Source organism: Halichoerus grypus, chromosome 11 (assembly GCF_964656455.1).
Source record: "Halichoerus grypus chromosome 11, mHalGry1.hap1.1, whole genome shotgun sequence".
Taxonomy (NCBI): Eukaryota; Metazoa; Chordata; class Mammalia; order Carnivora; family Phocidae; genus Halichoerus; species Halichoerus grypus.
In genome coordinates, this window is record NC_135722.1 from 69,346,939 (window position 1) to 69,370,801 (window position 23,863).

The following is a 23,863-nucleotide window of genomic DNA, read 5'->3' on the forward strand; positions in this document are numbered from 1 at the left end:
ACCATTTTTTAAAAAATAATTTTATTTGGGGTGCCTTGGTGGCTTAGTTGGTTGAGCATCTGACTCTTGGTTTCAGCTCAGGTCATGATTTTGCAGTGGGATGGAGCCCTGTGATCAGCTCTGCACTCAAGCAAGTCTCCTGGAGGTTCTCTCCCTTCCCCTCTCCCCACCGCCCCTCCCCCCACACGCACTGGCATGCTCTCTAAATAAATGAATGAATGCATGAATAAATAAATAAAATCTGGGACTCGAACTCATGATCCCAAGATTAAAAGCCACATGCTCTACCAACTGAGCCAGCCAAGTACCCCACATGACTTTTATTCAGCATAGTACTGGAAGTCATAGCCACAGCAATCAGACAACAAAAACAACAACAACAACAATAAGGCATCCAAATAGGTGAGGAAGAAGTAAAACTTTCACCATTTGCAGATGATATCATACTATATATAGAAAACCCAAAAGATTCTACCAAAAAACAGCTAGAACTGATAAGCAAATTCAGTAGAGTCAAAGGATACAAAATCAATGTACAGAAATCTGCTGCATATCTATATACCAATAATGAAGCAGCAGAAAAAGAAATTAAGAAAACAATCTCATTTACAATGGCACCAACATAATAAGATACCTAGGAATAAAACTAAACAAAGAATTGAAAGACCTGTACTCTGAAAAGTATAAAACACTGATGAAAGAGACTGAAGAGGACACAAAAAAATGGAAAGACATTCCATGCTCATGGGTTGGAAGAACAAATATTGTTAAAATGTCTATATTACTGAAAGCTATGTATACATTTAATGCAATCCCTATGAAAATACCAACAGCATTTTTCACACAGCTAGAACAAACAATGCTAAAATTTGTATGGAACCACAAAAGACCCAAATAGCCAAAGCAACCTTGAAAAAGCAAACAAAGCTGGAAATATCAAAATTCTGGACTTTAAGTTATATGAAAAAGCTGTATTGATCAAGACAGTATTGTACTGGCACAAAAATAGACACAGAGATCAACAGGATAGAATAGAAAACCCAGAAATAAACCCATGACTATATGGTCAATTAATCTTTAACAAAGCAGGAAAGAATATCCAATGGAGAAAAGACAGTCTCTTCAACAAGTAGTGCTGGGAAAACTGGACAGCAATATGCAAAAGAATGAAACTGGACTACTTTATTTTACCATTCACAAAAATAAACTCAAAATGGATTAAAGACCTAAACATGAGACCTGAAACCATAAAAATCCTTGAAGAGGGCACAGGCAGTAATTTCTTTGACATCAGCCATAGCAACATTTTTCTAGATATGTCTCCTGAGGCAAGGGAAACAAAAGCAAAAATAAACTATTGGGACTTCATCAAAATGAAAATCTTCTGCACAGTGAAGGAAACAATCAACAAAACCAATAGGCAACCTTTGGAATGGGAGAAGATATTTGCAAATGACATATCTTATGAAGGGTTGGCATCCAAAATATATAAAGAACTTATAAAAGTCAACACCCATAAACAAATAATCCAATGAAAAAACGACAGAAGACATGAATAGACATTTCTCCAAAGAAGACATTTAGATAGCTAACAGACACATGAAAAGATGTTCATCATCACTTACCATCAAGGAAGTGCAAATCAAAACTACAATGAGACATCACTTCAACCTGTCAGAGTGGCTAAAATCAACAATGCAAGAAACAACAGGTGTTGGCAAGGATGTGGAGAAAAAGGAACCCTTGTGCACTGTTGGTGGGAATGCAAACTGGTGCAGCCACTCTGGAAAACAGTATGGTGGTTCCTCAAAAGGTTAAAAACAGAAGTACCCCATGATCCAGCAATCACACTACTGAGTATTTATCCAAAGAATACAAAAACACTAATTCAAAGGGCAACATGCACCCTTATGTCTATAGCAGCATTATTTACCATAATGGATATTGCAGATATGGAAGCAGCCCAAATGTCTATTGATTGATGGATGGATAAAGGAGAATTATATATATACTGGAATATTATTCAGCCATAAAAAAGAATAAAATCTTACCATTTGCAATGACACAGATAGAGCTAGAGAGTTTAATGCTAAGTGAAATAAATCAGTCAGAGAAAGACAAATACCACATGATTTTACTCAAATGTGGAATTTAAGAAACACACTAGTGAAGGGAAAAAAGGGAGAGAGGGAGATATAAATCAAGAAAAAGACTCTTAGGTATAGAGAACAAACTGATGGTTACCAGAGGAGGGATGGGTGGGGTGTTGGGTGAAACAGGTGATGGGGATTAAGGAGTGTACCTGTTGTGATGAGCACTGGGTGATGTATGGAATTATTGTCACTATATTGTACACCTGAAACTAATATAACACTGTATGTTAATTAACTGGAATTAAAATAAAATAAGTCTGAAAATAGCTTCTAAAGCACCTCATGCAATGTAAAAATGCTGGAAGCTACTAATACCTTGTGAGCTCTCAGCCTTTATTAGCTATTGTTCTCATTTTGAGTATGGGGGATAGAGAGCTGTAAAGAGGGAAAATTAATGTTCTTATTGGTAAGATTTTTCTTGTGTGCAAGAACATTTCCAGAGAAGTATTTTTGAAATAATTTTCCAATGTCAGGACAGTGGATGAGCAACTCCTGTAGACATAACTGTGGGTATGTCTTAGGTACACAATGTCTTCACATAGAAACCTATGCTTTTACTTCCTAGGACTTATGGGATGGGCAGATGGGCTTTGAAAATTCCCCCTCCATCCTTCCATGCTCAGCATAGTTAGCTATCTGGAAATTGACAAGGATGGAAAACTTTCTAGCTTTTGGGTTCCAGTGACCAGGTTACCATACTCAGACCAATGCTCAGTAAGGAAATGTTAAGAACAAATCTGACATTAGTTTGGATCTACACTGTAAAGGGATACCATTCTGTTTTTACTCCTAATCACAATATTTTACAGTAGTATCTTTTTCAGAATGTTAATTCTTTCTTAAATTTGTTAGCTGTTCAGTAGCTTAAGGATCATCCTAAAGTGTTTTATTTGCAGTAAGTAACAATTTTGAGTAACTGTCTCAAGTCCACTTCTAAACCCAAAGTACCAATCTACAGGATACATAACTGAGTCCTAAACCTTCCCACTCTGTCACAGTTATCCAAGGGCTACTATGCATACAATGAGTTGAGATATTCGAAAATAGAGCACTAAGGCTACAAAAGAAACTCATATATTATGTCATTGACTACTTCAAATACATGGGCTCCGGAGACTTCCAAAGGTACTCTGTGTGAGCCAATAAAGACTGTGAGCAAATAAGCTTTGAACATTCTAGGCTGGGAAAAAGAAAGAATTATCGGTGTCAGGAAGCTTCTTTCTTTGCTGCTGCTGATTTGAAGAGCTATGAGGGTTTCACTGCTCACCCCAAAGGAAGCCTCAAGACATTCCTACCCATCTTTAACTCTCTCCAGGTCTATCCATACTGTGAATTTTACAGATAATGGAACCGAAGCTTGGCTAGGTTATTGAGTTGTACCATATTGCGGAGTATGCAAGTGGCAGAGGAAACTGACACTCAGCCTTTAGACTTCTAGTCCAATGTTCTTCTCCATTAGACAGCTCCATATCTATTTGACAGAGTGAAGAACCAACTTTCACTGCTCCTCGATTGCAGAACTCTGTTTTATGTAGGAGAAAGGGTAAAATGTGGAGAGATCCAATTTTTGCAAAATAAATATGAAAACTGTATAGAATGGAAAATGTTATATTTGACAGGGAAGGGATTTCAAGAAAAGTTAAACTCTAATTTTGGTTCAAACCTGTCAACCTGTTTTAACTGTGTTAGAGATAATGAATCCTCCTCATGGAATTAGCTTTTAGATTTCTGGTAATTATTTCTTATCTACAAGAGAAATACAGAGATGGTATCACTAATTGTTTGGTCAGTGAAATTATAACATTGCTGTAAAAATCTTTGGTATCAGTACATTAGAAAAAGAAATAGGTAAAAATAATTCTCCATAAAAAAAAGGTTTCTCTCTTCACTTGTCAATTGGTATGAATTCTTCCAATTTTCAGAGATGGGATATAGGTTTTATTCTCCATCATAAGTGAGAGAAAGTGAGTGTTTGAAAAATACTCTTAGTTAGATTTTATTTAAGAATTAAAACACATAATGGATTCCTGCAATTGTTTTCCCATTATTCAATTCCCTCTCTTTCTCACTGTCTTGCTCTCTTGCTCTCTTTCACTGACCCTCTTGGTTTCTACATCTTTCTGCTCCTGAAACTTCTTTCTCATCACTGTGTGGTATATGTGACCTGTCTTCTGTAATATCTCTCCCTTCTTTCTCCTTTCTCTCTGCCTCCCCTTGTAGCTCTTCCTTAACTGGCCACAGTTCATAGTCAAAATATACTGAAATTTTTTAAAAATGAATTTTATATAGCATTCAAAACCAAAATAAACCAGGTAAAATGTGTTCTAACCAAAAAGAAAAAAAAGTCCTATTAAAGCACTAAATAGAAACTAGAGGCAGGCAGGATTCAGTTTAGCAGAACTAAAGAACTTTCTAAGTGGTTAAACTCTCTGAAAATTAGAGCAGCCTTCCTTCCTCAGAAGATAGTGAGGTGTTCTTTACCCAAAGGGCCGAAGCAAGATTGTCAAGAAAATGGCAACATCATGAGGGGGAAGGGATTGTGCAGAAATTTAGATTTATATAGCTCCTTTATCCTCTCAGTCTAGAATTCTAATGCTGAGGTGTGTGTGTGTGTGTGTTTTAGGGTTTGATTCTTAAATATGTGGTAAATTGTCTGTTGGTCTAGAAAATAGACACTTTAAGCTCCAGTCCACGCAACAAAGCAATTACAATGATCTGTGTCTTTGGGGTTGGATTATCAGAGATTAGAGAGAAACCACAAGGTGGTTTTGACCAAGTCCTTTAATGGTAACTAATAATGAAACCCTTTTCCAGGATATACATAGAACCATTTCACATGTAACATAAAGAAAATGGGGGAAAAAAAGAAAAGAAAACTAAGTTACATTCTCCTCATTTGAATTTAATGATTGTGCCTGGGAATTGCATACTGTCCTTGTTCTATTACTAGTTGACTGCATGAGAGTGGGCGCAACTCTTCCTTTCTCTGAGACTCCATTTTTGCCCCAAGGAAAGTTAGGAAATTAAAAACAAATCATCTCTGTGGTCCTTCTGTGGGCAGAGCCACATATTAAGAACCCTTGTGCAAACCAGCTCAGTATCTTCAAATTTCTAGTGTTCTAGCCTTACTTTCTACTTGTCACATCTGTTTCCGTCCACCCATTCCTCTTTTCTTGCCTCTTGGATTAGTCAACTTTTTAAAAGTATTCTATTGGCTTTTTAGCTATTCCTCTTGTTAAGGGATTAAATATGCATTCTTTCTTTATCTTATTCTACTTAAAGTTAATGTTGTGTCACTTAATGTAAATTATAAGAAACTTGCTGTTATAGAATTCTAGACCCCCTTTCTTTATGCTGTGTTGCCAAATAGTTTACATCCCCATACTTATCAATCCCACAATATAATGTTAAAATTCTTGCTTTAAATAGTCAGTTGTACTTAGTCCGATGTTCTGATGTTGACTCTCCATGTTTCCCCTGCCCAATTATGGTCGGTCCCAGGCAGTGGCTAGGCCTCTAAAACCTTAGTTCTCAATGGACTCTCTCTAAGAGGGTCAGAAAACTTTTGCTCTAAAGGGACAGTCAATATTGTGAAGCTTTGTGAGATGGTCTCAGCTGAAACTACTCAACGCTGCCCATGTAGTGTGAAAGCAGCCAGAGACAGGCTCTAAATAAGCGGGTGTGACTGTGTTCCCATAAAACCTGATTTATGAAAACAGACAGCAGACTCCATTTGGCCTGCAGACCACAGTTTGCTGACCTATGGTCTATACCATTGGTGGTAAATAGTCAAGGTCCATATTTCTTATCTGTAATTCTGAAATCCTTAGAGCTCTGAAAATTATATTTTTATAACTCACTTGGCAGCAAAACATGACCCAATCTGAACTTATCTGGTGAGAGAACTTGACCCGCCCTGTAATGAGGCTCTGTATCGCCTATTTATCACACTTTGTGTGACTACTTGTATGCTTTACTACAGAGATATTAACATGTTGATTAAAGAGTGCTGCTCCACAGTGTGCTGGTGGCATTAGAGGACTGTGTTTCCTTTTCTAAATGGAAAAATTCTCAATTCTGTAACATACCTGGCCCCAAGGGTTTCCTTAAAGAATTGTGGACTGATAGTAGTCTGATTCAATGTGAGGTTTAATAGCAGTGGTGAAAATGAACTCTCTAATGGTCTATGAGTGTGTTTGCCAGAGTAGGTTGCTACCTGTCCCTGTTTCCTCTTGTTTAAGATCTTCCTTCTGTGCCTCTGGCATTTTAGGGGACTCTCTAGTCACCCAGGCTCCTCTGGTTCATTGACCAGTTTGGAATGTCTTTGACCCAGCAGAACCATAACTTTTACTCCACAGAAATAGCAATAGAATGCCTACCAATACATTTCTCAAAAAATAGTGGTTTTTAAATTTTGGTCCTGGTTGATTAATTGGCAGGCTGGTTGGATAAGGTTAGGGGTGAAGTCCAGAGATTGAATTAGAATCTTGGTTGTCATGTATTAGACTGTATCTTTGGGGAAGTCACTTAACCTTTGTAAGCCTCAGTTTGTGAGCCTTCAGCTGGAAAAGAGAATAAAATTACCTCATAGGATTAAAATGTAGAGATTGGAAATGTGACAATTGGAAAAATAAAAATGCTGCAAACCACCTTCCTGAGTCTGGTTCATGTCCTCAGAGGCCAATTCAGATTATTTATTAACGGGTTACTGTAACACCCAACCTTTGAAATATGTGGAAAGTCTCTGAACAATTGTGAATTCTTAGAAATTGTTTGCAAAATTTTATGTATATTGTCCTTTAGAGAATATCTATAAATTTCATCTGAGTCTTACAGAGATTCACGTTCTAAAAAAGATTAAGAAACAATGTCCTATTGAAAATTGAAGGAGAGATAAAAAGCTTCCAGGACAAACAAAAACTAAAGGAATTTGCAAACACGAAACCAGCCCTACAAGGAATATTGAAAGGGGTCCTCTAAGCAAAGAGAGAGCCTAAAAGCAACATAGACCAGAAAGGAACAGAGACAATATATAGTAACAGTCACCTTACAGGCAATACAATGGCACTAAATTCATATCTTTCAATAGTTACCCTGAATGTAAATGGGTTAAATGCCCCAATCAAAAGACACAGGCTATCAGATTGGATTAAAAAACAAGACCCATTGATATGCTGTCTGCAAGAGACTCATTTTAGAACCAAAGACACCCCCAGATTTAAAGTGAGGGGGTGGAAAACCATTTACCATGCTAATGGACACCAAAAGAAAGGTGGGGTGGCAATCCTTATATCAGACAAATTAGATTTTAAACCAAAGACTGTAATAAGAGATGAAGAAGGACACTATATCCTACTTCAAGGGTCTATCCAACAAGAAGATCTAACAATTGTAAATACCTATGCCCCTAACATGGGAGCAGCCAATTATATAAGGCAATTAATAACAAAAGCAAAGAAACACATCGACAACAATACAATAATAGTGGGGGACTTTAACACCCCCCTCACTGAAATGGACAGATCGTCTAAGCAAAAGATCAACAAGGAAATAAAGACTTTAAATGACACACTGGACCAAATGGACTTCACAGACATATTCAGAACATTCCATCCCAAAGCAACAGAATACACATTCTTCTCTAGTGCCCATGGAACATTCTCCAGAATCCATCACATCCTAGGGCATAAATCAGGTCTCAGCCAGTACCAAAAGATTGGGATCATTCCCTGCCTATTTTCAGACCACAATGCTTTGAAACTAGAACTCAATCACAAGAGGAAAGTCAGAAAGAACTCAAATACATGGAGGCTAAAGAGCATCCTACTGAAGAATGAATGGGTCAACCAGGAAATTAAAGAAGAATTAAAAAAATTCATGGAAACCAATGAAAATGAAAACAGAACTGTTCAAAATCTTTGGGATGCAGCAAAGGCAGTCCTAAGAGGAAAGTAAATAGCAATACAAGCCTTTCTCAAAAAACAAGAAAGGTCTCAAGTACACAACCTAACCCTACACCTAAAGGAGCTGGAGAAAGAACAGCAAATAAAGCCTAAACCCAGCAGGAGAAGAGAAATAATAAAGATCAGAGCAGAAATCAATGAAATAGAAACTAAAACAACAGTAGAACAGATCAACGAAACAAGGAGCTGGTTCTTTGAAAGAATTAACAAGATTGATAAACCCCTGGCCAGACTTATCAAAAAGAAAAGAGAAATGACCCAAATCAACAAAATCATGAATGAAAGAGGAGAGATCACAACCAACACCAAAGAAATACAAACAATTATAAGAACATATTATGAGCAACTCTATGCCAGCAAATTAGATAACCTGGAAGAAATGGATGCATTCCTAGAGATGTATCAAATACCAAAACTGAACCAGGAAGAAATGGAAAACCTGAACAGACCTATAACCACTAAGGAAATTGAAGCAGTCATCAAAAATCTCCCAACAAACAAAAGCCCATGGCCAGATGGCTTCCCAGGGGAATTCTACCAAACATTTCAAGAAGAATTAATACCTATTCTTCTGAAACTGTTCCAAAAAATAGAAATGGAAGGAAAACTTCCAAACTCATTTTATGAGGCCAGCATTACCTTGATCCCCAAACCAGACAAAGACCCCATCAAAAAGGAGAATTACAGACCAATATTCCTGATGAACATGGATGCAAAAATTCTCACCAAAATACTAGCCAATAGGATCCAACAGTACATTAAAAGAATTATTCACCACGACCAAGTGGGATTTATCCCTGGGCTGCAAGGTTGGTTCAACATCCGCAAATCAATCAACGTGATACAATACATTAACAAAAGAAAGAACAAGAATCATATGATCCTCTCAATAGATGCAGAAAAAGCATTTGACAAAGTACAGCATCCTTTCTTGATCAAAACTCTTCAGAGTATAGGCATAGAGGGTACGTACCTCAATATCATAAAAGCCATCTATGAAAAACCTACAGCGAATATCATTCTCAATCGGGAAAAACTGAGAGCTTTCCCCCTAAGGTCAGGAACGCGGCAGGGATGTCCACTATCACCACTGCTATTCAACATAGTATTGGAAGTCCTAGGCACAGCAATCAGACAACAAAAAGAAATCAAAGGCATCCAAATCGGCAAAGAAGAAGTCAAACTCTCACTCTTTGCAGATGATATGATACTTTCTGTGGAAAACCCCAGACTCCACTCCAAAACTGCTAGAACTCATACAGAAATTCAGTAAAGTGGCAGGATATAAAATCAATGCACAGAAGTCAGTGGCATTCCTATACACCAACAACAAGACAGAAGAAAGAGAAATTAAGGAGTCGATCCCATTTACAATTGCACCCAAAACCATAAGATACCTAGGAATAAATCTAACCAAAGAGGCAAAGGATCTGTATTCAGAAAACTATAAAATACTCATGAAAGAAATTGAGGAAGACACAAAGAAATGGAAAAACGTTCCATGCTCATGGATTGGAAGAACAAATATTGTGAACATGTCAATGCTACCTAGAGCAATCTACACATTCAATGCAATCCCTATCAAAATACCATCCACTTTTTTCAAAGCAATGGAACAAATAATCCTAAAATTTGTATGGAACCAGAAAAGACCCCGAATAGCCAGAGGAATGTTGAAAAAGAAAAGCAAAGCTGGTGGCATCATGATTCCGGACTTCCAGCTGTATTACAAAGCTGTCATCATCAAGAGAGTATGGTACTGGCACAAAAACAGGCACATAGATCAATGGAACAGAAGAGAGAGCCCAGAAATGGACCCTCAACTCTATGGTCAACTAATCTTCAACGAAGCAGGAAAGAATGTCCAATGGAAAAAAGACAGTCTCTTCAACAAATGGTGTTGGGAAAATTGGACAGCTACATGCAGAAGAATGAAACTGGACCATTTCCTTACACCACACACAAAAATAGACTCAAAATGGTTGAAAGACCTCAATGTGAGACAGGAGTCCATCAAAATCCTAAAGGAGAACACAGGTAGCAACCTCTTCGACCTCAGCCGCAGCAACTTCTTCCTAGAAACATCGCCAAAGGCAAGGGAAGCAAGGGCAAAAATGAACTATTGGGACTTCATCAAGATAAAAAGCTTTTGCAAAGCAAAGGAAACAGTCAACAAAACCAAAAGACAACTGACAGAATGGGAGAAGATATTTGCAAATGACATATCAGATAAAGGGCTAGTATCCAAAATCTATAAAGAACTCATCAAACTCAACACCCAAAGAACAAAGAATCCAATTAAGAAATGGGCAGAAGACATGAACAGACATTTTTCCAAAGAAGACATCCAAATGGCCAACAGACACATGAAAAAGTGCTCAATATCGCTCGGCATCAGGGAAATCCAAATCAAAACCTCAGTGAGATACCACCTCACACCAGTCAGAATGGCTAAAATTAACAAGTCAGAAAACGACAGATATTGGCAAGGATGCAGAGAAAGGAGAACCCTCCTACACTGTTGGTGGGAATGCAAGCTGGTGCAGCCACTCTGGAAAACAGTATGGAGGTTCCTCAAAAAGTTGAAAATAGAGCTACCATATGATCCAGCAATTGCACTGCTGGGTATTTACCCCAAAGATACAAAAGTGGGGATCTGAAAGGGTACGTGCACCCTGATGTTTATTGCAGCAATGTCCACAATAGCCAAACTGTGGAAAGAGCCAAGATGTCCATCAACAGATGAATGGATAAAGAAGAAGTGGTATATATATACAATGGAATATTATGCAGCCATCAAAAGGAATGAAATCTTGCCATTTGCAGTGATGTGGATGGAACTGGAGGGTATTATGCTGAGCGAAATAAGTCAAACAGAGAAAGACATGTATCATATGACCTCACTGATATGAGGAATTCTTAATCTCAGGAAACAAACAGGGTTGCTGGAGTGGGGGGTGGGGTGGGAGGGATGGGGTGACTGGGTGATGGACACTAGGGAGGGTATGTGCCCTGGTGCTTGAATGTGCTTGCGCTGTGAATTGTGCAAGACTGTTGAATCTCAGATCTGAACCTCTGAAACAAATAATGCAATATATGTTAAGAAAGAAAAAAAAAAGAAGAAGAATGTAGCAGTAGGGGAAGAATGAAGGGGGGGAAATAGGAGGGGTAGATGAACCATGAGAGACGATGGACTCTGAAAAACAAACTGAGGGTTCTCGAGGGGAGGGGGGTGGGAGGATGGGTTAGCCTGGTGATGGGTATTGAGGAGGGCACGTTCTGCATGGAGCACTGGGTGTTATGCACAAACAATGAATCATGGAACACTATATCTAAAACTAATGATGTAATGTATGGGGATTAACATAACAATAAAAAAATTAAAAAAAAAGATGCTAAATGGTATAATCCAAAAAAAAAAAAAAAAGAAGAAAGAAACAATATCCTAAATGCACCCCATTACAGCATATTTGGAGGATTATGAATGAGACAGTGATGTTCTGTCTGATCCATTAAAGTCTCCCATTGGAATAGAGCTGAGACATTTCTTCACTATCTGGTTTTGTGGAACTGGCTTGGGGGCATGACATGAAAACTCTTTGAATATTTGGAGCGTAGTCATCAAAGTTTATGAGCAAGTCCGAAGCTGATGTCAGTGCTATAGGTATGCTCACAAGAATAATAAATCCATGCGCAGATATCAGGGACTAGGTCTTGACTTGAGCCTACAGACTGAGCTCATTGGTTGACCTGCCCTATGAAGCCTTATGACAAATGTGAAATTTTCTGTGGCCCTGATAAAATGCTTGTATTCCCTGTTCCCCATGGGTATACTGAACAGCCAAAAAGAAGAAAACTATATATGAAAAGTCAGCTTATCTTGGCAAAGAGCCTGCTTGGAGAAATATTCTTCAAGTCTCTAGAAGAGAGAAAATATATAGCTTTCCTCTTGGCTGCATGACTTGGAACTAGCTGTCACTTAGCAGTTCAGCTTGTAACATGGTAACAGCTGCCTCAGGGACCAGCTCCAGTTCACCTCAATAACATGGAGACAAGCTAGAACCAAGGTGGCTGGTACATGGGTGGGCACATGGGGTGTGAGTTATGGACCAAGTCATGAAACCTCTTGGCAGGATCCACTGCAAACAGGGTGTAAGGACACCCTCTCCAAGCATGCATGTCAAGAATAAACTGTTGCTGGAAGAATACTTGTGATTTTACAGTGGGAGACCACAGGACCCTGATTGTGCCGATGTAAGGCAGAGTGAAGAGTAGCCCTGCTACAGCTCAGAATATCTTTTCAGTGACAATATCCCTCATGGATTAAAAGTCTCATGTGTAGAGTCACTTAAGAATTTAGAGTATGAGATAGATGTGAATTCTGGTAAGTTCTAGTTACCTAATGACTTCCCTGGAGGCTGATCCGTAATAATGAGTAAGTTCATATTTCTCAGGCTCCTCTATAAATAATGAAATGTGGAATTTCAGAGTAAAAGACAATTTAGTCCTCGAGAAAGGAGAACGTCCTCCAGCTAAAGGATAATAAAATAAAATGACTTATAACTTACTATAGGTACAGCAAACAATGTAACAGCACCTCAGCCCGATTTCTGAATTACCAGAAATGGAATTGTTCCTGTTTCAGAATAGTTCCATGGCCCATGAGGAGATCAGAGTACAGAGAATAACATGGAAAACATGTACAGAGAAACCACAGGGCTGGTTTTTGAGTTTCTACCATAATGTGAGGCTCCTGTCTCTAAGGGTGGGTCTCTGAAATGGGATGATCCCAAGAGCCTGTTTTGGAAGTCAGCATCAATATGTGTACCTGACCACAGAAAATAGGGCTCCCCTTCTCTATCTTTAATCCCTTTGTGATGTCGGAGCTGGCCAAATATGACCAGTAAGCCTAGATAACCACAAAGGAGAGAAACAGGCGCATCAGGATCAACGGATGACTGTTCAGGTGCTATTGTCTAGAGGAGAAAATATTGTCTAATAGTACCTTCCTGGAGAGTCTCCATTCTCATCAAATAAGATCATATCTCCAGAAACTCCAGTAAAATTGGTTTTCATCAGGGAATCCAAAAGTTTCCGTCCGTCGATTGGCTTCATTGCATCACAAAGGCCTGCATAGCCTGGACAGAGGGACATCTGCATGTTGTGGAGTCCATAGGCCATGGAATAGATCGCATTGATCACAAATCCCATTTTGGAATCTTGAACGTGATGTGTTCTCAGAGTCAGAGAACCTGTTGAGAAACAAATTATGGATTAACTATGAGATTTAATTCTACTATAGCTCTCTCCATGGATTCTGAATAACTGGAGAATTCACAGGAGCAATTTATCAGAGTTAGAACCAGAGTAAATGCAAAGATACAGGTGCCAGCATAGTATGCCTACTAATTGTCTTCTATTTCCAGGTTTTTCTCCCCTGAAAACCTTGAAGAACGACCTGAATTCCCAACAGTAACAAGGTTCACTTCCTCTCTTACCAATCTCTGGAGATGGATGCAGGAGAGCACTGTATTTCTGTACCAGAAAATTTATCTTAAGGACAGATTAATCTCCTTAGTACTCAACTATGATAATATAACTCCTTGGAGTAGAAATCCACAACAAATCTCCAGTTTCCAAACTATTAAGTCCTAGCTTAGCAAACTAGATTTTCTACCATCTTGCCTCAACTTACCTGTTTGGATTTATCATGCACCACTTCCAACCTCAAAGCATATGCTCTCCATTTGGAAATTCTAAAATATAATCTAATATAATCTAACATTTATGCTCCATTAATTAATTAGTTATTGGAGTCTGAGCATACAAAAAGCTGTGTGGTTGATGATCTAGGGACAAAACAAAGGTGAATTGGGCATGGATTCTGCACTTAAGAAGAAACTTGTTCAATAATAGAGGTAAATTATGTAACTATAGTGAAAGTTCAAAGGTGATATATCTGTAACACATGTGGAGGTAAAATCTATGGAGGCCCAAAGAGGGAGAGATCCCTTCCAATGGAGGGCTCTTGGGAAAGTTTCATTGAAGAACTAACTCTTGGTCTGGCTTACTGATTCAGTAAGTATGGAATGAGTGCCTGTTACTTCTGACTGCTCGGAACCTGCTGGGAATGAGGGACATAATGTTGAACAAGATAAATCTGATTCTTGCCCTAGAGTCTAGAGGGCACGTGAGCATCTAAGCAAGCCATTGCAGTGTGGTTTGATAAGTGTGGAGGCAGGACTGAGTTGGGAGGGGCACCAGATCCAGAAGCTCACTGATGCTAACTATTATGGCTGAGTATCAACTGGATGAAGAGTGGAGGGAAGAGTGTTTGAAGGTTCATAGATGAGATAGAGCATGCTGTGTTTGGGATGCTTTAAGAAGGGTGGCATGTCCAGAACATGACATGGGAGATGTGAGAATGGGGAGAGCTAAAGGAGCAGAGGAGGGAAGGACTGCTAAGCTACATTAAGATTGCTGCACTTTATCATCAGATCATTGGGATCCTTTGCAGTGTTTAACTAACAAGGGGCATGATCAGATTTCTATGTCAGGAAGATCAGTCTGGCTACAGTGTGGAGAAAGATTGAAAGGGCTGTGGGAGTGGAGCCAGAGAGACCTATGAAGAGGAGATGCAATGATCTGCATGATAGCTGAAGGTGGCCTTGCCTAGGGGGAGGCCATGGTTATGGGCATTATGGTCTAAGAGGCAGAATCTACTACCAGGCCTGGTGAGCGAAAAATGGGGAGGATTGACACACATAAGGAGAATATGGTAAGAAGGTGAAAGGAACAGCTAAAGTAAAGACAGAGTTTGTTATTTGGGGAAAAGTTTTCTGTCAGAGAGATAAAAAGGAATTTTCCACAGTAGCATGGTTCTTCATGACTTTTCAAACTGAAGAGGCATATTATCCCACTTCTTCACATATCCCCAAATGCTGATACTTTGTTTCCCTGAGCAGAGAAACAGGGAAAACAGCTTGGCTCATCCTGACATAAGTCTAATATGGGGAATCCTGTTTCCATCTAAGGACTAGACACTGCACCCAGGCTACTTTCCAACCAATTCTTACAATTTCCTTCTCTACACAGGCTGTCTCAATACTTCCACATTTCCCCTCCTGCCAATGGAAACTCGATACTTCTAGGTACTAAGTCAAATACTTTGGGATCACTTTTCACTCCTCTTTTCTTCATACCTTCTCAACTCTTATTTGATATATCTTTAAAATATATCTAGAATTAAACTACTTCACACCCATCTACTTCTATCAGATTTATCATCTCCTGTCTGGATTACAGTGACAGTCTTTTGACTGGTCTCATTTTTACTTTTGCCTATCCTCCCCCACTCCAGCCAATTTTCAACACAATAGCCAGAAAAATTCCCTTAAAATGTAAATCAGATCATGACACTCTTCTGATCAAAATTTCTAGTGGCTTCTTTATTACTGAAAGTAAAAGCCACAGTCCTTGCAATGACCTTTGAAGACACACAGAAACTTGACTCATGGCGCTCCATCCCTCAACCTTCTGACTCCATCTCCTAACACTCTACATTTAAATGATTTCTCTCTAGCCACACTAACCTCCTTTCCGGTCTTCACCTATTCAGGGGTGCCCCTGCCTCTGGACCCTGTACTTGCTGTTCTTTCTACCCAGAATGCTCTGCCACAGAGATCTGCAGAATCTGTTTCCTCCTCAGTGCAGGTCTTTGCTCAAATATTATCCTCTTTGTGAGACCTTCTGGAGACATCCTGTCTAAATCTCATCTCCAATCCCCCTCCCGCCCCCCATACTCCCTACCTCCTTTCCTGGCAATATTTTTCTCCTTACCACCATCTAAAATGCTACATGTTTGTCTTTTTATTGTCTATCTCATCTACCCACTAAAATGTAAACTCTGTGAGGCCAGGGATTTTATTTCCAGTTTTGTTCACTACTCAGTGCCTAGACCAGTGTCTAGCACATAGTGGGTCCCCCCAAAATATCTATTGAATAAAGAACTGTTCCTTCTAACTAGACTATTTCCTTCTATTTTCTTTTCCTTCTTGACCCCACTAACACGAATTCTATCCAGTTTTAAAGGTTCCAAGAACATTTCCTTCATGAGGACCACCATGATTGCAGATACTAAAATTAATCTCGTCCTTCCGAACTCCCTGTCACTTTCTCTATCTCTCTCTCTCTCAGGCACCCTGCACACCGTACTATAGAAATGTGGGCACACTTAGGGGAGGTAGAATTTGAAGCAACCATTCCCCATGTCAGTCCATCTCCTACCTTCCTCTAACGCCTTAAGTGGATGTGTTACTCACACATCACCTCAGCCTCCCAACCCACTATCAGAGGTCAGCAATAGTTGCTTCTATGGCTACTAGAGAGGTGGTGGTTTGATTCTCATTCTCTTATTTTTTTTTTCTCTTGTGAGCAGAGGAGGGAAATGCTTTATGTCTTCCTAGCTCTGTGACTTGGGCAAGTTACTTAAATTCTCTAAGATTCCATTTAATCATCTGTTAAATGGTGATAAGTCATAACTACCTCGCACAGCACCTGGCACAAGGTAGATGCTTCGTAAATAGTCACTGTACCAAAATGTAAATCATAACGATCTTTAGCCACTATGATGTGTGGTCAAGCCTTTGGAGAATGAAAGCAAGCCAAAGGTCTTGCCTGACAGGATGTGCAGTAGAGCTCTCAGGCAGTCATCTTTCCATGTGCCCTTCCTGATTTTTCTTTATGCCTTGTCTGTGATAGACAGCAACTGGCACAAAGGCAACATGTGAGCCTTATTCATTAGTAAATCAAATCACAGTGCTTAGGGCATGGTTACTGCACTGTTTGTTGAATTAAATGGGGGCAAGAATGAAAATTTGCATTTTTGTTTGGCTCTTTTCAAAATAATTTTTGCATATATCAATGATGTGCTGCAATACTGTATTCATACTGCAGAGATAAAGAAACTGAGCTGTAGAGGGGGAGGAGGAAAGATGGTGGAGGAGTAGGGGACCCTATTTCAACTGGTCGCCGGAATTGAGCTGGATATCTACCAGACCACTACTGAGCACCCATGAAATCAGCCTGAGATGTAAGAAGATCTGGATCTCTACAAACAGAATATCGCAGACAGTTGGTTTCGAGGTACGAAGTGGGAGCCATGATTCCACAGGCAGGTATCGGAGGATAAATGGCAGCGGGAGGGTGCCTGGCCATGGGGATACTACATGGACAGGGCACAGACTCGCAGACTGGTAGCGGTGGGGAAAGGACTTTAGGGCAGCCCCTGGGTCAGGAACCGGAGCGGCGGGGTCGCGCGTTCGAACTGGGAATGGCTGGTGGTTTTAGAAGCACAAAGGGCAGAGACATGCCCCGACCTGGAGGCGAGGACTGGGAGCACTGCGGAAAGGGGCACACAACCCAGGATGCTGTAGTTTATAGCAGCACGGACAGAAATGGAGACAGTGTGGCCTGGAGAGCCCACTGAAGGACAGACTGTGATCTCTCTGCTCTGAGGCAGAGGGTTGGAAATGGTCTCTTCTGCTCTGACTCGCGGAAGAGACGTGGAAAGCCGCCAGGGAAAGCCACCAGAGAACAAAAGCCCCCAAAACTGATTCCCACTGAGCCCATCCCCCACCACAGGGGGCCAGGGCAACTCCGCCCAAACAGGGCTGCCTGAGTAACAGCGTGGCAGGCCCCTCCCCCAAAAGACAGGCTGGGAAAACAAGAGGCCAGCAACCCTAAGGTCCCTAGAAAACAGGTGCATCTTGCTTAGGTTCTGGTCAATAATTTGGACTCTATACATTCCCTCAACCACTCAGCAGAAGGACTAGGAGGAGGAACCCCCAAAATAGAAGAGACTCAGAGATTATGACTTATGCTGCAGATTTACAAATGGATGCAGATATAACCAAGATGTCAGAGATGGAATTCAGGCTAGCAATTGTGACGACAATGGCTAGAATGGAGAAATCAATTAATGGCAACATAGTGTCTCTAAGGGCAGAAATGAAAGCTGAATTGGCAGAACTTAAAAATGCTATCAGTGAGATCCAATCCAATCTAGATAATCTAACAGCTAGCGTAAGTGAGGAAGAAGAACGAATAAGCGACCTGGAAGACAATATAATAGATAAAAAGGGAAAAGAGGAGGCCAGGGAAAAACAACTCAGAATCCATGAAAATAGAATCAGAGAAATAAGTGACCCCATGAAGCGTTCCAATGTCAGAATAGTTGGAATCCCGGAGGGAGTGGAGAGAGAGAGAGGACTAGAAGATGTATTTGAGCAAATCATAGCTGAGAACTTCCCTAATCTGGGGAATGAAACAAACATTCAAGTCCTAGAGGCAGAGAGGACCCCTCCCAAGATCAAGGAAAACAGGCCAACACCCCGGCATGTAATAGTAAAACTTGCAAATCTTAGAACCAAGGAAACCATTTTAAGGGCAGTTAGGGGGATGAGATTCCTTATGTACAGAGGGAGGAACATCAGAATAATGTCAGACCTCTCCCCAGAGACCTGGCAAGCCAGAAAGGCCTGGCAAGACATATTCAGGGTACTAAATGAGAAGAACATGCAGCCAAGAATACTTTATCAGGCAAGGCTGTCATTTAGAATGGATGGACAGATGCAGAGCTTCCACGACTGGCAGAAACTAAAAGAATATGTGACCACCAATCCGGCCCTGCAAGAAATATTAAAGGGGGTTCTATAAAAGGAGAAAGACCCCAAGAGTGATATACAACAGAAATTTACAGGGACAATCTATAAAAACAACGTCTTCACAGGCAACATGATGACAATTAATTCATATCGTTCAATAATCACTCTCAACGTGAATGGCCTAAATGCTCCCATAAAATGGCACAGGGTTGCAGATTGGATAAAAAGACAGGACCCATCCATATGCTGCCTACAAGAGACTCATTTAGAACCTAAAGATACATCCAGACTGAAAGTGAAGGGATGGAGACCATCTTCCATGCCAGCGGACCTCAAGAGAAAGCTGGAGTAGCAATTCTTATATCATACAAATTAGATTTTAAACTAAAGTCTGTAACTAGAGACACAGAAGGACACTATATCATTCTTAAAGGGTCTATCCAACAAGAAGATCTAACAATTGTAAATATCTATGCCCCCAACATGGGGAGCAGCCATTTGCATAAGCCAACTGTTAACCAAAATAAAGAGTCATATTGATAACAATACGTTAATTGTAGGAGACCTCAATACTCCACTCTCAGCAATGGACAGATCATCTAAGCAGAAAATCAACAAGGAAACAAGAGCTTTGAATGATACACTGGACCAGATGGACCTCATAGAATATACAGAACATTCCACCCTAAAACAACAGAATACTCATTCTTCTCAAGTGCACATGGAACTTTCTCCAGAATAGACTGCATACTGGGTCACAACTCAGGTCTCAACCAATACCAAAAAGATTGAGATTATTCCCTGCATATTCTCAGACCACAATGCTTTAAAACTGGAACTCAATCACAAGAAAAAATTTGACAGAAATTCAAACACTTGGAAGCTAAAGACCACTCTGCTCAAGAATGTTTGGGTCAACCAGGAAATCAAAGAAGCACTTAAACAATTCATGGAAATCAATGAGAACGAAAACACATTGGTCCAAAACCTATGGGATACTGCAAAGGCGGTCCTAAGGGGGAAATACATAGCCATCCAAGCCTCACTCAAAAAAATAAAAAAATCCCGAATTCACCAACTAACTCTACACCTTAAAGAACTAGAGAAAAAGCAACAAACGATGCCTAAGCCACGCTTTAGAAGAGAAATAATTAAAATTAGAGCAGAGATCAATGAATTAGAAACCAGAAACACATTAGATCAGATCAACGAAACTAGAAGTTGGTTCTTTGAAAGAATTAATAAGATCGATAGACCACTGGCCAGACTCATCCAGAAGAAAAGAGAAAGGACCCAAATTAATAAAATTATGAATGAAAGGGGAGAGATCACGACTAACACCAAGGAAATAGAAACAATTATTAGAAATTATTATCAACAACTATATGCCAATAAACTGAGCAATCTGGATGAAATGGAGGCCTTCCTGGAAACCTATAAGCTGCCAAGACTGAAACAGGAAGAAATTGACAACCTGAACAGGCCAATAACCAGTAATGAGATTGAAGCAGTGATCAAAAACCTCCCCAAAAACAAGAGTCCAGGGCCTGATGGATTCCCTGGGGAATTCTACCAAACACTCAAAGAAGAAATAATACCTATCCTCCTGAAGCTGTTTCAAAAAATAGAAACAGAAGGAAAACTTCCAGACTCATTCTATGAGGCCAGCATTACCTTAATCCCCAAACCAGGCAAAGACCCCATCAAAAAGGAGAATTTCAGACCGATATCCCTGATAAATATGGATTCCAAAATCCTCAACAAAATCCTAGCTAATAGGATCCAGCAATACATTAAAAGGATCATCCACCACGACCAAGTGGGATTTATCCCCAGGATGCAAGGGTGGTTCAACATTCGCAAATCAATCAATGTGATAGAACACATTAATAAGAGGGAGAAGAACCATATGGTCCTCTCAATTGATGCAGAAAAAGCATTTGACAAAATACAACATCGTTTCCTGATTAAAACTCTTCAGAGTATAGGGATAGAGGGAACATTTCTCAAGTTCATAAAATCCATCTATAAAAAACCCACAGCGAATATCATCCTCAATAGGGAAAAGCTGAGAGCCTTTCCCTTAAGATCAGGAACATTTCAAGGATGCCCACTCTTGCCACTATTGTTCAACATGGTACTAGAAGTCCTAGCAACAGCAATCAGACAACAAAAAGAAGTAAAAGGTATTCAAATTGGCGAAGAAGAAGTCAAACTCTCTCTTTTCACAGACGACATGATACTTTATGTGGAAAACCCAAAAGACTCCACCCCCAAATTACTAGAACTCATACAGCAATTCAGTAATGTGGCAGGATACAGAATCAATGCACAGAAATCAGTTGCTTTCTTATACACTAACAACACAACTGTAGAAAGAGAAATTAGAGAAACGATTCCATTTACAATAGCACCAAAAACCATAAGATACCTCGGAATAAACCTAACCAAAGAGGTAAAGGATCTATACTCTAGGAACTACAGAACACTCATGAAAGAAATTGAAGAAGACACAAAAAGATGGAAAAATATTCCATGCTCATGGATCGGAAAAATAAACATTGTTAAAATGTCTATGCTACCCAGAGCAATCTCTACCTTCAATGCCATCCCGATCAAAATTCCAATGACATTTTTCAACGTGCTGGAACAAAGAATCTTAAAATTTGTATGGAATCAGAAAAGACCCCGAATCGCCAAGGATATGTTGAAAAAGAAAAACAAAGCTGGGGGCATCACGTTGCCCGATTTCAAGCTATATTACAAAGCTGTGATCACCAAGACAGCATGGTACTGGCACAAAAACAGACATATAGACCAATGGAACAGAATAGAGAGCCCAGATATGGACCCTCAACTCTATGGTCAAATAATCTTTGACAAGGCAGGAAAAAACATGCAATGGAAAAAAGACAGTCTCTTCAATAAATGGTGCTGGGATAATTGGACAGCCACATGCAGAAGAATGAAACTCGACCATTCTCTAACACCATTCACAAAGATAAACTCAAAATGGCTGAAAGACCTCAATGTGAGACAGGAATCCATCAAAATCCTAGAGGAGAACATAGGCAGTAACCTCTTTGACATCACCCACAGCAACTTCTTTCAAGATACATCTCCAAAAGCTAGTGAAACAGAAGCAAAAATGAACTTTTGGGACTTCATCAAGATAAAAAGCTTCTGCACAGCAAAGGAAACAGTCAACAAAACAGAGAGGCAACCCACAGAATGGGAGAAGATATTTGCAAATGGCACTACAGATAAAGGGCTGGTATCTAAGATCTATAAAGAACTTCTCAAACTGAACCCCCAAAAAACAAATAAGTCAAAAAATGGGCAGAAAATATGAAAAGACACTTCTCTGAAGAAGACATACAAATGGCTAACAGACACATGAAAAAATGTTCATCATCATTAGCCATCAGGGAAATTCAAATCAAAACCACATTGAGATACCACCTTACACCAGTTAGAATGGCAAGAATGGACAGGTCAAGAAACAGCAAATGTTGGAGAGGTTGTCTAGAAAGGGGAACCCTCTTACACTGTTGGTGGGAATGCAAGTTGGTACAGCCACTTTGGAAAACAGTGTGGAGGTTCCTCAAAAAATTAAAAATAGAGCTACCCTATGACCCAGCAATTGCACTCCTGGGTATTTACCCCAAAGACACAGATGTAGTGAAAAGAAAGGCCATATGCACCCCAATGTTCATAGCAGCAATGTCTGCAATAGCCAAAGTGTGGAAAGATCCGAGATGCCCTTCAACAGATGAATGGATAAAGAAGATGTGGTCCATATATACAATGGAATATTACTCAGCCATCAGAAAGGATGAATACCCAACTTTTACATCAACATGGATGGGACTGGAGGAGATTATGCTAAGTGAAATAAGTCAAGCAGAGAAAGTCAATTATCATATGGTTTCACTTATTTGTGGAACATAAGGAATAGCATGGAGGACATTAGGAGAAGGAAGGGAAAAATGAAGGGGGCGGGAATCGGAGGGAGAGATGAACCGTGAGAGATGATGGACTCTGAGAAACAAACAGGGTTTTAGAGGGGAGGGGGAGGGGGGATGGGTTAGCCCGGTGATGGGTATTAAGGAGGGCACGTACTGCATGGAGCACTGGGTGTTATACGAAAACAATGGATCGTGGATCACCACATCAAAAACCAATGATGTATTGTATGGTGACTAACATAACATAATAAAAAAAAAAAAAGCAAAAAAAAAAAAAAGAAACTGAGCTGTAGACAGTTTAAGTACATTTTCCAAGGTTATGCAGATAAAATCAGAAGTAGACACGAATTTCTAACACCAAGATTGGTGCCCTTTTTGCTATACTATATCACTTTCAGTAGAAATACTCTCTGCATAATATTACTGTATCACATTTAAAAAAATTTTTTTTTAAAGATTTTATTTATTTATTTGATAGAGAGAGACACAGCGAGAGAGGGAACACAAGCAGGGTGAGTGGGAGAGGGAGAAGCAGGCTTCCCACGGAGCAGGGAGCCCGATGCGGGGTTTGATCCTAGGACTCTGGAATCATAACCTGAGCCGAAGGCAGACACTTAACGACTGAGCCACCCAGGTGCCCCTAAAATTTTTGTAATTAAGAGATAAAGTGAGGGGAAAAAAAAACTGGTAACAAGATTGGATCTTTCCTGGAAAGTGTTATGTTTATGTTCCCTTGAATAATGCGCACTAGCGCTGCCTAAAACCTGGGCCCAGGGACATACAAAGGGGCTGACCAAAAGCAAGAGCTCAAAAACCAAAGGACACACTGGTTGTGCACAGTCTGTTGTATTATTTGTTGTTACTGGGCATCTGGAAACAACTGGCCTGTTTGGACAGCATTAGGGTCTTGGGGAAGTTCCTGGTAACTGTTTTCCCTTGTCATTGGAAATACCAAAGGATCGCAAATTCAAAAACAAACAAACAAAGCCTGCCAGAAGAAAACTAATGTAAATTTAACCTTTGTAATTTCTCCTTAAGTCATTTTGATGCATGAATTTTTAAAGAAAAACATCTTAATCTGTTTTAGCATTCTGGATGCAACAGGGGGTCAATTA

General features: G+C 39.8%; 1 protein-coding gene across 3 annotated transcripts in view; it reads right to left on the reverse strand.

Moving 5' to 3' along the window:
• GRM5 (glutamate metabotropic receptor 5) overlaps positions 1 to 23,863 on the reverse strand; it is a 552,376-nt gene that overhangs the window by 95,119 nt on the left and 433,394 nt on the right. For all 3 annotated transcript variants that reach the window (XM_078058659.1, XM_078058660.1, XM_036081919.2), the window contains exon 5: positions 13,122 to 13,368. In XM_078058659.1, the coding sequence (XP_077914785.1) occupies positions 13,122 to 13,368 (247 nt within the window). The remainder of the gene's footprint in view (positions 1 to 13,121; positions 13,369 to 23,863) is intronic.